Genomic DNA, 12,876 nt, shown 5'->3' on the forward strand with positions numbered 1-12,876 from the left:
AGGACTCTCAACCACTGCGCCACCAGGGAAGCCCTGGGAGCTCTTTTTAAATGAGATGCAAGCCCTTTGTTAGAAACGCATACTGTAAATGTTTTTTCGGACTATGCTTGCCTTCTCACTTTAAGTTTCTTTTGATGAACAGAGACTTATTTTGATGGTCTAATTTCTTTATGGTTAGTGCTTTATTTTTGTTGTTTTTGTCCTAAGAAATCTTGCCTGTGCGAAGGTCACAGAAACATTTCCCTCTTGTCTTATAAGCATTATGGTTTGATTTTTTACATTAGATCTATGATCCATCTCAAACTAGTTTTTGTATCAATATATGGAATGAGGTAGGGCTTGTGACTCAATTTTTTTCTCATTTATTTATGTATTTTTGCTGCGCAGCATGTGGGATCTTAGTTCCCCAACCAGGGATTGAATCCTCGCCCCCTGCGTTGGAAGCTCGGAGTCTTAATCACTGGACCACCAGGGAAGTCCCAATTTTTTTCTCATTTAGACTCAGTTGTTCCACCATTTCTGGAAAAGATTTTCCTGTCTCCCTTGGATTGTCTCGTGCCTAGAATGATCTTTTTACATGTGTCAGATCACATCACTTCTCTTTTGAAGACCTTCAGTGGTTTCCCATCTCGGAGCAAAGGCAAAAATAGGCCCCATTAAGATTCTACATGAACCAGAAACAGGTTTCCATCCTGACCTCATCTCCCACCACTCACCCCACTGCTCATTCATTCACTCACTTCCAAACACACTGACCTCCTTACTGGTTTTTCAGTCATGCCAGACACACTTCCGTGTCAGAGGCTCTGGACAGAAAGCTCTTCTCTGATATCTGCATGACTCATTCCTTTGCTTTCCTCAGTGCTACCTTCTCAATGAGGCCCTCCTCACACTAAAGTTTCAACACCCTCCTGAACTTCCTATTCCTTTCCCTGTTTATTTTCCTCCTTAGCACATACCATTATCTAACATAGTGTGTATCTAGTTTTTCTTATTTTGTTCCCCCCACCTGAATGTAAGCTCTAAAAGCTAGGGATTGGTTTTATTCACTGCAGTCTCCCCTGCATCTAGGACAATTCCTGGCACATAGGAAGCATTAAATTTGTAAAATGAATACAAATACTGAAGCCCAGAAAGATGAAGCTACCTGCCCAAGATTCCACAGGTGATGAACAACAGAACTAAAATTTAAACCCAAGCAGTCTGACTCCAGGGCTCACGCTCTTGAGAAACAGTCTCCATTACCGAGTGGGGCTCAGGATGGGCAGGGGTGCAGTGAACCTGGTAGCCCCTTCCGTCTTCTGTCTGCAGTGGAGCCAGGTCTCCCTGGCCTCAGGTCTAGCTTCAGCACCTGGGTGATGGCGGCCCTGCTCTAGGATGCTAACGGGGCATGGCCTGGGTGCTGGTGCCCCCCAGTGGCTAGGGTGGGGAAGAACAGGCAAAGTGCAGCTTTCAGGCTGAAGGGGTGTAGGGAGTGGGGGACCTGGTTGGTCCTTGCTTCCCAGTCTCTCCCCTCACAAAAGACACAATACAGGGTGTGGGCATAACCAGATCTTTATTTCACCAGAAGGGACGGGCAGCGGGGCAGTGCAGCGTCCAAGCCCCAGACCACACATGCAGCATCCACATGCAGGAACGGCTACACAGGCTGGGGCAGGGCAAGGGGTGGGGGACTGGGACCACAGGATGCTTGGGTCCTGGGCTCTTCTGCCTCCACTGGAGCAAGGATACAGAGGACTGGGCTGCTTCCCCATGGCTGGAACCTAGTCACTCTGGCCAGGAAGGAAGCTGGCACAAGGGGTGTGGAGTCTGTATAGGGTACCATAGCTTTGCCCACTGGAAGGGCCCAGCCCGACACCCAGGACAGTACAGCCCTGGTAGGAAGAGGGTCTCTACACTTTCTAGTCTCCAGAAGGGCTAGATCCTGATCCCAGAAGGGCTTAGCAGAGTTGGGACCAAGCCCCACTCCACCTAGTAGGGACATGTCCATGAACGGGACTTCCCTGAGCACAAGCAGGGGCCTCCTAAGGCAGTAGTAAACTGAGGGAGCTGCTCTACACAGGAGGCCTTCCCTCCGTGCCCCTGGGCGGGGGAGAAAGAGGTAAGGTATGAGAGCAGGCCTGGGGCTGGGCACGGGGTTAGTGAATGGTGCTGGCCCTGGGCCTGCAGCCACAGATAACCTGGGCCGAGAAGGGCCAGAGTGTGCGAGGCTGGGGGCTTCCTGGGGGCAGGGACCAGGCCAGGAGAGGGCAGGGTGGCCGTCCTACCCAGAATCCCTGCACCCATGCTGAAGCTCTGGCTGGGGCCACAGGGGGGATGGACAGATGCACAGAAAACTTCAAGGCACCAGGATTCTGAGGAGCAGCAGGGCCACCCCCCAACAGACAGACAATGACTATACTCAACATCTTCAGCCTAAACTACATGATGTGTGTAGAGGATGGGAGGAGAGGGGAGAGAAAAAGACAAACAGACAAAGGAAGAAATGTACAGGAAGATAAGGGCGGAAGAGACAAACCAGACAAATGTGGCAGTGAAAATGAGGGTGTGGGGTAGAGGAGAAGAGGATGTAGACAGACAGAGACAGGGGAGAAGGGAAGACAGCCAGAGGCCTGAACACGCAGCACTCCTGGTCCCTACAAAATAAGGCACCAGAGTCAGTAACGTTCCCGTTGTCCCTGTGGTACTAAAACGGGTGCTGAAGAGGGGGCGGTGGCTGCTGAACGGTGTGAGCCTTCGGGACCTCACACCTGTGCACCGGTGGCCTTCTTGATCAGCGGTATCTGCAAGGATGGGAGATGCCATGAGGCCTTGGTTCCGGGGCCCCCAACCGGCCGCTCCGCCTGGGCCAGTCCACTGGGCTGCCCAGCAACCCACCGCAGATGGCTAGACACCCACCTTAGACAGGTCCACGCCCGTGAGGGCGTGCACAGAGGCAGGCAGCTCGGCCAGCAGTCGGTTCACCTCTGAGGTCACCTTGCTGTTGTCCCCACTGAGGACCACAATCTCATCGACTTTGGTCAGGGGGGCGGAGATTTTGGCAGCAATCTAGGAGGCGGGGGGCGGGAGGGGAGCTGGTTGGTACTCAGACTCCATCCACCTGCCCTGTCCAGCATCTCTCCCTCCCGTCTCTACCTCACCCAATCCCAGTGTAGCCTGGGTGGCCTTCATTTGCAATTCATGGTCAGATGGCCCAGTGGGTTAGGGATGAGCCTATGCCTGTTGTGGGGTTCTCTCCCCACTGCTGAGTACTCCCCAATTTAACCCTCCCAGCCAGCCTGTCGCTGTGTTACGGACAAAGTCCAGAGAAGTCCAGCGCTTGCCCAGCCAGTCCCAGGCTGGGGTGGGAGCCTCACCCGGGGCAGGGCCTCCAGCACCAAGGCCATCTTGGCTGCGTCCCCGTATTTCTGGTAGGCCTCAGCCTTGAGTTTCATCCGCTCAGCCTCCGCCTTGCCCATCGCCTCGATGACTGCTGCCTCCGCCTCCCCGATTCTGCGGATCTTCTCAGCCTCTGCCTGTGCCAAGAGGACCTGCTTCACCCTGGGGGAGCCCGGGTGGGCAGGATCAGTGGGAAGTGCCGGGGGCCCCTCCAGCCTTGCCTGGGGGCCAACAAACCCCGAGCCTCTGCTTTGGCAGGTGTCAGGGGTGGGGGACCCACGAGAGGGGGGTGCCCTGGCCTTCTGGATCTGGCCAAGGAGAGGGCACTGGCTCCCAGATGCAAATGAGAGAGGGGACCAAGCAGAGGTGCCCTCTGTGCCAGGCACCATACCAGGCCCTTAAACCTCCTACATCTAATTCAGTCTTCCTAACAACAATCCCGTGGGGGAGGCGGGTCACTCCTACTTCACAGTGGGGGAGAAGGGGCCCCCAAGCTCGGTCAGGAGTGGAGGGAGTGCATGGGTGGCAGAGGAGCTGGACTAATCCCCCAGCCCGGGCCCCAGCGACACCTACTTCTCGCCCTCGGCGATCTGCTGTATGCGGTGGGCCTCGGCCTCGGCGGGGCAGCGCACTGTGGCTATGAGCTCCTTGTCTGTGCGCAGGATCTCCTGCGCCTCCACTGCAATCTGCTTCTTGCGCTGCACGACCTCAATCTCAATCTCTTCCTGCCGGATCTTCTGCTGCTCACGGGCCCCTTGTAGCTCGTAAGCTAGCTGGGCCTCAGCCGTCTGGGGCGGGAGTGTGGTCAGCATGTCAGAGGCTGGCTGCCAAGTCCTGGGCCCTGAGCCCCAACTCGGGATGCCCTACGGCTTCTCACCTTGATGTTGACCTCCTCGCTGAAGGCTGACTTTTGCAGCTCGAAGGCTCGCTTGGAGTCGGCGATCTTGGTGTCTGCCATGAACTTCACGTCCAGCATCTCCTTCTTGCACTCGGCTTCCTGGGAGCAGGAGGGGCAGGTGCTCAGGGTCCCCTGAGCAACCGTGGTCCCACCACCCCTGAGCTCCTTGTCCCTGGGGCTGGGAAGGAAAGCCCACATACCCGGATGCCTGCATCCCTCTCAGCCTCGGCCACTCCGATGTCGGCATCTCTCTGTACCACAGCGGTCTGCGTCTTGCCCAGGGAGCTCAGATAGTCCACTTTGTCATACACGTCCTGGGGAGGGAAGGGCGAGTCATCCCTGGGAACAGTCAGAGGCATAAAGGTTCTCCTCTGGCCAAGCTCCCCACTCCCGGATGGACGCAGAGGCCACAGGCTTCCCATCACACTGCACCTTGATGGTGAAGCTGAGGATCTCGATGCCCATGCGGCCGACGTCGGGGGCTGCCACCTCCCGCACCAGCTTGGCAAACTGGTCCCGATCCTGATAGATCTGCTCCACTGTCAGGGTCCCTGAGGGCAGAAGCATCGTGGGCTGGCTCCCCAGGGGCCCAGCCAGCTGGGAAAGGGAGGAGGCATGCAGGCGGAGGTCTGAGTATAGCAGGGGTCACGCGGTCAGAGCTGGGTCTTCCTTGGTTTCTTCTTAACAGTGTCTAACACTGAGCCTCCTCCTGCAGGGTCCAGGCAGGATGAGGAAAAGTGTCCCAAGCAGCACCAGGTGCCTGACCAGACTGGCAGCCGCTGCCCCCCTACTTCAATGCCCTCCTCTTCACTCAAGTCACCTCATGTTTTGAAAGGAAATACTTGACGGAAAAGGTATCAGCTTTTCAGCTAGAAGCCTCTCAGTGGGACTGACAGACAGAACCCCCTGCTCGCCCTGTCCCCTCCCTGGCCATGGCCTGGGGACACTGTGAGGCTCCTTGAAGGCAGCAGAGGGGTCCCTGGGCTGGGCAGGGCCTCACCGAGGATGGAGCGCAGGTGCCCCTCCAGGGTCTGCAGGACGACGTTCTTGATGTCCTGCACACTCTTGCCCAGGAACTGCTCGCAGGCCACGGCCAGGAGCTCCTTCTCGGTCATGATCTTCACCTGCCGGTAGTCACAGAGGCGCCTGAGCCAGGCTGGAGGGAGGCAGACGGAGGCCCCAGACCCAGGAGGATGGTGATGGTACCCCTTCCCTCCTTTTCAGGACCTGGAGGCCTAGGGGCTGGGAGGGGGTGGAGTCTGTCTGAGGCCTCCAGTGTGGAGAAGACAGGAGGAACTCATACTGAGAAGCTTCATCTTCACTGGCAGCCCCAGGCCCTGCCATGGCCTCTCTCCTGGGCATTTGGGGCTCCCCACTACCCCTCCAGTCCACTCTCTGCCCCTCAGCCTGCAGGTCTCTGCAAAAAGGAGAATGAGCAATAGGGGCACAGACAGACAGACAGACTAGGAAAGAGAGCCGGGACAGGGCAGGAGACAGGTCCGGGGTCCGCCACCGAGGGTGGGCATCCTCCTGCCTTTCTCTCCCAAGGCACTAAGCCGACAACCCCCTCACCAGAGGCCTAGAACATGGCTGAACCTGCCCTGTGTGGGCTTCTGGAGAGCAGGAAGCCCCTTGGCCAGGCACTGAGCTGGGAAGATAACGCGGCCTCTGACTCCAGAGCTCCCCTGCCTCACGTGGCCTCGCCCTCTGGTCCCCACCTGCAGCCCCCTACCCAGGGAACAGGGAAGGCTTGGATTCTGGGGCTTGGCATTTCTGACACCTGCAAAGAACAGGGTGGGGTTAGTGAGACAGGAGTTCTCAGCACTGGTTCTGTCCTCCGTGGGCCCGCTGGGGAGAGAAGGGGTGTTTGTTAGTCCTGCTGGGCGGCCAAGAGGCCGAGTGCGTTCCAGTGGCGATGACACTCTTGGCAGGGGGGGCGGGGGCAGGGGCGCTGGAGGGAGACTGCCCCTGGCTGCCGTCCTCTCCTCCTCCCCCCCAAACCCCAGCATGGGGACGAGGCAGCTCAACGGACATGCGCGGGGCTGCTGAGTTACTATACCTGGGCGACACCCGTCACAGTTAAAGCTACCCCCTCGGCCGTCTCTACGTCCTCGCAGCGGGGCTGCAACGTCATAATCTCTAGGGAAATCCTGCCAAGAAACGCAAAACAGGGACATGGGTCTGGGGGCCCAGGGCCTGGGGTGCGGGGAAAGAGTGCGACACCTCACTGCTCCGGCTGGGATGGGCCAGGGGTCCTGCTGCGGGGGAGGACCCTCTAAGGGGTCAGAGCAGGGAGCATGTGAGGAGGAGATGGGTGGGAAAGCAGGCAGGGGGTGGGGTGCAGAGGGCTCACAGGAAGGAGTGGAGTGTGCTACCCACGTGCACACGTGTCCTCTGCTCAGGTCAGCCTGGCTGGAGGAGTGGGAAAGGGAAGCAGAGGAGAATTGGCTGTGGGTGGTCTGGGCTGGAGGATCGGGGGTGGGCAGAGTCTACAGATGTAGTTGTGTGTGTGTCCTGGGACAGCATGTCAATGCTGGTCCTCTAGGCCGTGCTGTGCGGGCCGTCCAGGGATGCCATCACCTGTTCCCTGGGTCTGCTCACACCCTGGGATGCCCCAGGAGGCTGCTGAGAAAGCTCTGCCGTGTAGCCTGGCACGCTGGGAGTCTGCCCCCTGCGCGGGAATCCCGGCCTGGTCCCTCTACCTGGCAACAGGCTAGGACTTGAAGCCCACCCTCTGGGGTTGGGACCAGGTGGGCCAGCAGGAGAAAGGGCTGGGGTCACACTAGAGCTTCCTGGCCAGGGAGCACTAATCCTACAAAGAGCTGTTCTGCCCAGACAACCTGAGTCCTCGAGGGTCCACAGCACCCAGCTGAAAAGGGACCTGGGCGTTTGCAGCCGTTTCAAGTAGAACGTGGGTTTGGAGGGAGATGAGGCTGCTCTGGAAGCGGGTCGAGAGAGGCCTGGGCCCTACTCATTCCACACAAGGTGCTCTGAGCTTCTTCTCAGGCCTCTGCCCTGAGGCCTTCCCTCCTGTGGCTACAGGGGTGGGTGCGATGGGGACAGTCCCCTTCCCATTAGGGATAACACGATGGGTGAGGAACGGTGTGGTGGTGCCGGGGTTTTGCCTGAGAAGCTGGAAGACAATTTCATGAGAGGGAAGGGGATGGGTAAGGTGACATGTAGGTCTCTTCCAGCCTGGGGACCTGCCAGCATGCAGGCTCTGAGAAGCCAGGGGTTTTCTGATGTTCATCGCTGCCTCCTCAGTGCCTGGAGCTGACAAGGTGCTCAACAGGGAGCTGGTGAATGAAGCAATGAAGATGGGAACTTGCATGTCATGAAGGAAGCACTTGGAGTTGCTCAACGCCCTTGCTCAAGAAAGGGTTTCATAGATACGGCTGCGTGGCAGTGAGGAGTGAGACAGCAGGTCACTTGCTTTTCCAAGTGAGATCATGAGATCGTGTTCATGGTACAGATGGGGTTCCTCTAGCACTTCTTCCCTGAAAATCCCAAAGCGCCCTCATATTGTTCTACTCGCCTTTCCAATATTCCTACAAGGCACAGGGAGGGCGTAATTCTCCCCATTTCACAGATGCGGAAGCTGAAGTCTGGTGACAAGAGATCTGCTCAAAGGTCCCTCAACACAAATTAGGGGCAGGAAATTGGGGGGCGTCAAGTGGCGGGGTGAACAGAACTCCCCCTGGGACGCATCTCCTGGCCCTGCAGGGAGGACTAGGGCTTGACACTGAGGTGTCAGCCTGGAGCAGGGGCTGGCAAGGGGCTCCGTGGTGCCTGGAGGGCTACGACTTCTGTAGGAGTCGTTAGGCCGGAACCCTCCGGCCAGACAGCCCAGCTCTGTCACTAGAGGGCCTGTGTCTCCTGCCTCAACTTACTCCCAATTTAGGCTTGTCATCCAAGGACCCCCACTGGCAGGCTTGGGCAGAGCTTCCAGAAGCCCTCGCCCTTTCCCCGCTAGCAGCCCCAGTGAGCGAGGGCAAGGGAGTTGGGGATCTGTAGGGATCCATCCTGCCACCCAGAGCAGCAGAGGTGGGAGCAGAGGGGAGAGAGGCACACTCTCAGAAGTGGAGTCCATCCGGCGCCTGCCTGCCAGGCCCCGCAGGGCAGGAAGAGAGAAGGTTAGACACAGAGGAGGGAAGCAGGTGGGTTATTACCTGTGCAACCCCTGTTACGAATAGCGGGACCCCCTCCGACGTCTCAATATTCTCACAGCGACACAGGATGGTCATAACCTCCAGAGACAGTCTGAGGAGCAGCCAGGGGGTGGGGAGAGGTAGGGACAGGAAGGGGTAGGAGGGGACACAGCAAACACACACAGTGGTTACCAGACAAGCACCCAAAGCCTGACGCCTGGGGGGTGGGGCGGGGCTGCTCTTAGCACTTCAGCTCCCCCCCCCCCCCCCCCGCTGCCAGCTCAGCCTAGGGGCGTAGGGGGACAGAGACACCCCCTTGCTGGCCTGAGGCCTCTGGGTCTCTTCTCTAGCCCCCATACCCTTCCAGTGAGGAGCTACTGGGCTGGAGGAAAAGTCGGCCAATGCCCTGGGCCTGTGACCTGAGGTTGGGAGGCCTGTGCATAGGGCACCTGGGTTACCCACCACCTCACTTTCCCAGGAGATTCCTGGCACAATCTGGGAGACAGCCTCAGCTCCACCCTCCGGACACAGGCTAACCTGTGTTTCCAGAATTGGCGGGGGAGGCCACTCTGGGGATTAATGAGCCACAGAAAATACTGAATCCTGCTGGGGGCACAAACCCTCAAGGCCTGTGCTTCATATCACTAAGAAGGCAATTTAGGGCCAGAAAAGCCCCCTCCCTCGATTTTCGGATTTTCTGATCAGGGGGAAGGGTGTGTCAAGGAAGGCTGGGGCAGAAAGTGCGCCCCTGCCAGGATAGTCACAGGAACAACAACTGGGAGACAACGGAGTCGTTCACTTTGGAATTTCTAGAGCTGGGCACAGCACAGAGTCATGGCAAAGGAAACCAAGTGCTTCAAAGCTACCTGGCCCCCCCCCAGCTGGGCCTTCCTAGGGCAGCGTGTGTGAGAGTGTGTGCAGGGTGCTGGGCCAGGCGGAGGCCAGGCTGTGGACAGCATGGAAGGTTCCTTACACCAGAGGAAGGGAGGAGGGAGGCTGAGGTGACGGAGCAGAAGCAGGTGGACTGGGGGGACGGGGAGCAGTAGGCAATGTGGATCCCCCAACTCTACTCTCGCAGTGCCTGCCCTGGGGGCTCCAGCCATGCAGATGTGCAAAGGTTGCCTTCACTCGAGCCCCTAAAAATAGCACCCTTGGGTCTGAGAGGACTCTAGACCCAGCTCAGACAGGAACCCACCAAGCTCTCTTTTGGGGAAGGAGGAGAGAGGGGGACAGGAAAGAGGGAGGAGGGAGGGAGTAAGGGAGCGAAGGAGGGAGGCTGCAGCTCAGATGCCAGAGGTGGAGGAATCACTCGGGCAAGGGAGAGAGAGCTGCCCACATCAGGGCCTCAGGATAGGACAGGATGTGGCAGCAAAGTGCAGCAGGAGGAACTTCCCTGATTCTGGAGAAGAATGGCTGACACCAAGGGGGGTGACATGTAGGATGGCTGTGGAAAGTATCTCAAAAGGGAGGCTGGGCTAGAAACCTCTACTCTGACCTGAGAGGCTCCTGCCAGCCTAGGGAAATAAAGGCCCCAGCTTGTGGAGATGTCCCCCAAGCAGGCTAGGGGCTGGGGAAGGGGCTGCCCCAAACAGCGCCCAGGAAGGGGAGCGGCTGCAGGCTCAGACTACCCAGCAAGTGGGACCAGAGGGAGGATGCTGAGCCTGGATGTGGGAGATCAGTTTCCTAGGATGAGGACAAGGGCCCCCACCCCTCACTTCCAAGCCTGCTGTCAGAGGAGCTTGGCCCTCCTGTCTTGGGGCTCTGCTCCCTGGAGCAAGAAGACAGAGCGGGGACCATGGATGTGGAGAAAGGGCTGCTGGGTGTTGCCCCAGCAGTGGATGCCCGGGCAGGACAGGTCTCTGGGCAAATGGCAAACTCTCTCGGCATGGCTGTATGTCGAGGTGTCTTGACAAGATGCTCTGTCGCCCCATGGCGGGTGGGGTGGGGTGACAGTGTCTCTGCGGAGGGCACCTCAGGGCTTCTGACAGGCCAACTGGCCCCCTCAGGAGTGCTTAGGATCCGCCTGAGAGGAAGCTGTGACCAGTACTGATTACTCTCTGACACTTTTGGCCTTGGGCCAGAAGAGTCCCCCGGGATCCCTCAACTCAGGCAGGGCCAGGTGCGGGGAGAGATGGAACAGTGGAGGGGGTTAGTGAGAAATCAGTGAAGTTTAAAAGCGGTGACATGCTTCCCATGCCCCTGACACTAGCCAACACCCTCAGACTCCCTGAAGCCCCAAGCACTAGCTCAGTGTGGCCATGGGGCATCTCTCTGCTGACTGGTGGGGCTGGGGTCCAGGAAGGGGATTTCACTGGAATCTCTGCTGCTTCCCCTTCAGATGACCCCCACCGCCGCCAACATGCCCGCACTTTCGCAGCTCTACTGCCTGTGTTGCCTGGGTCCTGGCCTGGAAGAATCTGGGCCCCTCGCCTGATCTCCCATAGTCAGGAAGGGGTGCTGGTGGACAGGTGCCCGGGCCTCATCTCCTCCTGGGTGGGCAGTGAGGGGGCAGGAGAGGCCCAGGCCAAGTCCACCCCTGCGGCAGGCTCTGGGAAAGCCAGCAGGTAGAGCCTGACGGTGGGCCCTCTGGGGAGCTGAAACCTCCCTTCCCCGAGTAAGTCTCTCCAGACTGATTTAGGAGGTCCAGAGCCGTCTTGCCCGGCCCCAGAGCCAATTCCTTAGATCCCTACCCCTTGCCTTTAACACGCTGCTGTCAGAGCCCCTTTAGACTGTATATCCATTCTCTGCCATTTAGGCCCTGCCTGCATTGTCCCAGGGCCTGCACAGGTGAGGGTTTGTGTAAGGGGTCCCTTCAGCCCTTCTTCCCTTCTTAGACCCACTCCAAACAGGTGTGTAATGAAGGCTTCGCGAATAACTCTGAGCTAGAATCAGGGCATTAGCATTCTGCTTGAATTCTCTGGGACAGAAGTGATGCCCTCAATGGAAAAAAGCACACCCACCAAGGAGGAGGTGCCCACAGACAGACCTCCTGCATCCCTGTGTAACCCATTTCATCTGCTTCTTAGGAGGTCCCGCCCCCCAGAGTGGAAGGCAGCAAGTGGTAGATGCTCTAGCTGACCTGTGGGGTGAAGGGGGTAAGGATGGAAACCCTTTTCTCCCTTGCCCACCAGGATGCCCGGTTTGCTGGCCCCCAGGCCCTTACCTCTGAGTGTCGGAGATACACCACCAGGCCCAGGCCCAGCCGCCAAACACATACTGTTTATAGTCAGAACCGCAACAGCCCCCTGGAGAGCAAAGCAAACCACTGCTGGTCAGTCAGTTCTTGGGTCTGTCTACCCTCCATGCCGCCAACAGCAGCTCTGGGCCTTCGCCTGCTCTGACACTTGACAACTCCCACTGCTGGGTGCCAGGTGCTGAGGTTACAAATAAATGGAAGGTATGCCCTGAAGGGCCTTGGGATCTAGTTTGGTAGACAGGCAATTTGCATAGAAAGGAGGGTAGCCAATGAGTAGTTCAGAATGTAAGTGCTTTCAGAGAACAGATGAGAGGTCAGTGGGCAGGAGTGAATGCAAAAGCTTCCATCTTTGATTCAACCATCCATTCGGCAAACAAATATTTTTTCATGCTAGGGAAACAGAGATGAAGATAAAATTCCTATCTTAAAAGAGGTGAGACTAGGAGGAGGGACCTTTTCCTGGGATGATGGTCATACTATGCGATTCGCCTGTTATCAGAGTGAGTGCAGTCACAGAGGGAATGCGGGTGGGAGGCTAACGGAAGACAGACTCTGAGCCAAGGTTGGGGCCTTGCTCGTGTCCAACAGTGAGGCTGGTTCTCTACTCCCAGGGGTTCAGAGTGAATTCGTTCTTCTTGTGGGAGTGGATGGGGAAGGCAAGGCCTCATAACAGAGCCCAACTCATGGTACCAACTGGAAAAGAGAAAGGGAAAAGGCCTAAAAAGGAAGTGATTCCTGGAAAAACTGTGTATCAACTAAATAGCATGTTGAACCTGGCCACGACCTGATTCACGCCGTGGGCACGTACGGCAGCTCTCTATACAGAAACGAGAAAAATCAATTCTTGAAATTCTTGTCACAAACCCTTCTGCTGATGCCAAAATTACTCAACAAGTTCAAGAAAACTCAGTAAAAGCAAGAGGGGCTGTTCACTTGCAGTGCAGACATGTTCAGAAACAGACGATTCAAAGGAAACGTAATGGGGAAAATGCCAGTGGGTGTCATCATTTCCTCGTTCACAATGGGGTTTTCAGGAAAGCCTTAGGGTGTTTGCCTCCCATGGTCAAAGGGCAGGGCGTAGTTTTGTATATCTGGGTTACAGTGTCTCTCAGGCCCCTTGGGAGGGGACAAGGCAGGGTGGAGGGGCAGAGGGCAGATCATGGAGTGTCTTAGGTATCAGGCAAGGACAGGGGTGTGTGTGTGTGTGTGTGTGTGTGTGTGTGTGTGTGTGTGTGTGTGTGTGTGTGTGTGTGTTT

The 12,876-nt window shown here is 57.3% G+C and overlaps 1 protein-coding gene across 7 annotated transcripts in view; it reads right to left on the reverse strand.

Annotated features, from left to right (window-relative positions):
- Window positions 1-1,538: 1,538 nt before the first annotated feature.
- The window catches only part of FLOT2 (flotillin 2), a 15,889-nt gene continuing 4,551 nt past the window's right edge, over window positions 1,539-12,876 (reverse strand). For 2 of the 7 annotated variants that reach the window (XM_027130460.1, XM_027130464.1), the window contains exons 2-11: window positions 11,588-11,669; window positions 8,446-8,536; window positions 5,277-5,400; window positions 4,709-4,827; window positions 4,477-4,590; window positions 4,256-4,375; window positions 3,952-4,166; window positions 3,357-3,540; window positions 2,899-3,048; window positions 1,539-2,783 (exon numbers count right to left, since the gene is read on the reverse strand). In XM_027130460.1, coding sequence (XP_026986261.1) covers window positions 2,745-2,783; window positions 2,899-3,048; window positions 3,357-3,540; window positions 3,952-4,166; window positions 4,256-4,375; window positions 4,477-4,590; window positions 4,709-4,827; window positions 5,277-5,400; window positions 8,446-8,536; window positions 11,588-11,669 — 1,238 coding nt within the window. In that variant the 3' untranslated portion in view covers window positions 1,539-2,744. Of the gene's footprint in view, window positions 2,784-2,898; window positions 3,049-3,356; window positions 3,541-3,951; window positions 4,167-4,255; window positions 4,376-4,476; window positions 4,591-4,708; window positions 4,828-5,276; window positions 5,401-6,335; window positions 6,427-8,445; window positions 8,537-11,587; window positions 11,670-12,876 lie in introns of those variants that run through there. The other 5 variants (XM_027130459.1, XM_027130461.1, XM_027130462.1 and 2 more) reach the window with 4 other exon arrangements.

The sequence above is a fragment of the Aethalodelphis obliquidens genome, unplaced genomic scaffold, assembly GCF_003676395.1.
Source record: "Aethalodelphis obliquidens isolate GAN/ISIS:26980383/991018 unplaced genomic scaffold, ASM367639v1 scaffold38, whole genome shotgun sequence".
NCBI classification, from domain to species: Eukaryota; Metazoa; Chordata; class Mammalia; order Artiodactyla; family Delphinidae; genus Aethalodelphis; species Aethalodelphis obliquidens.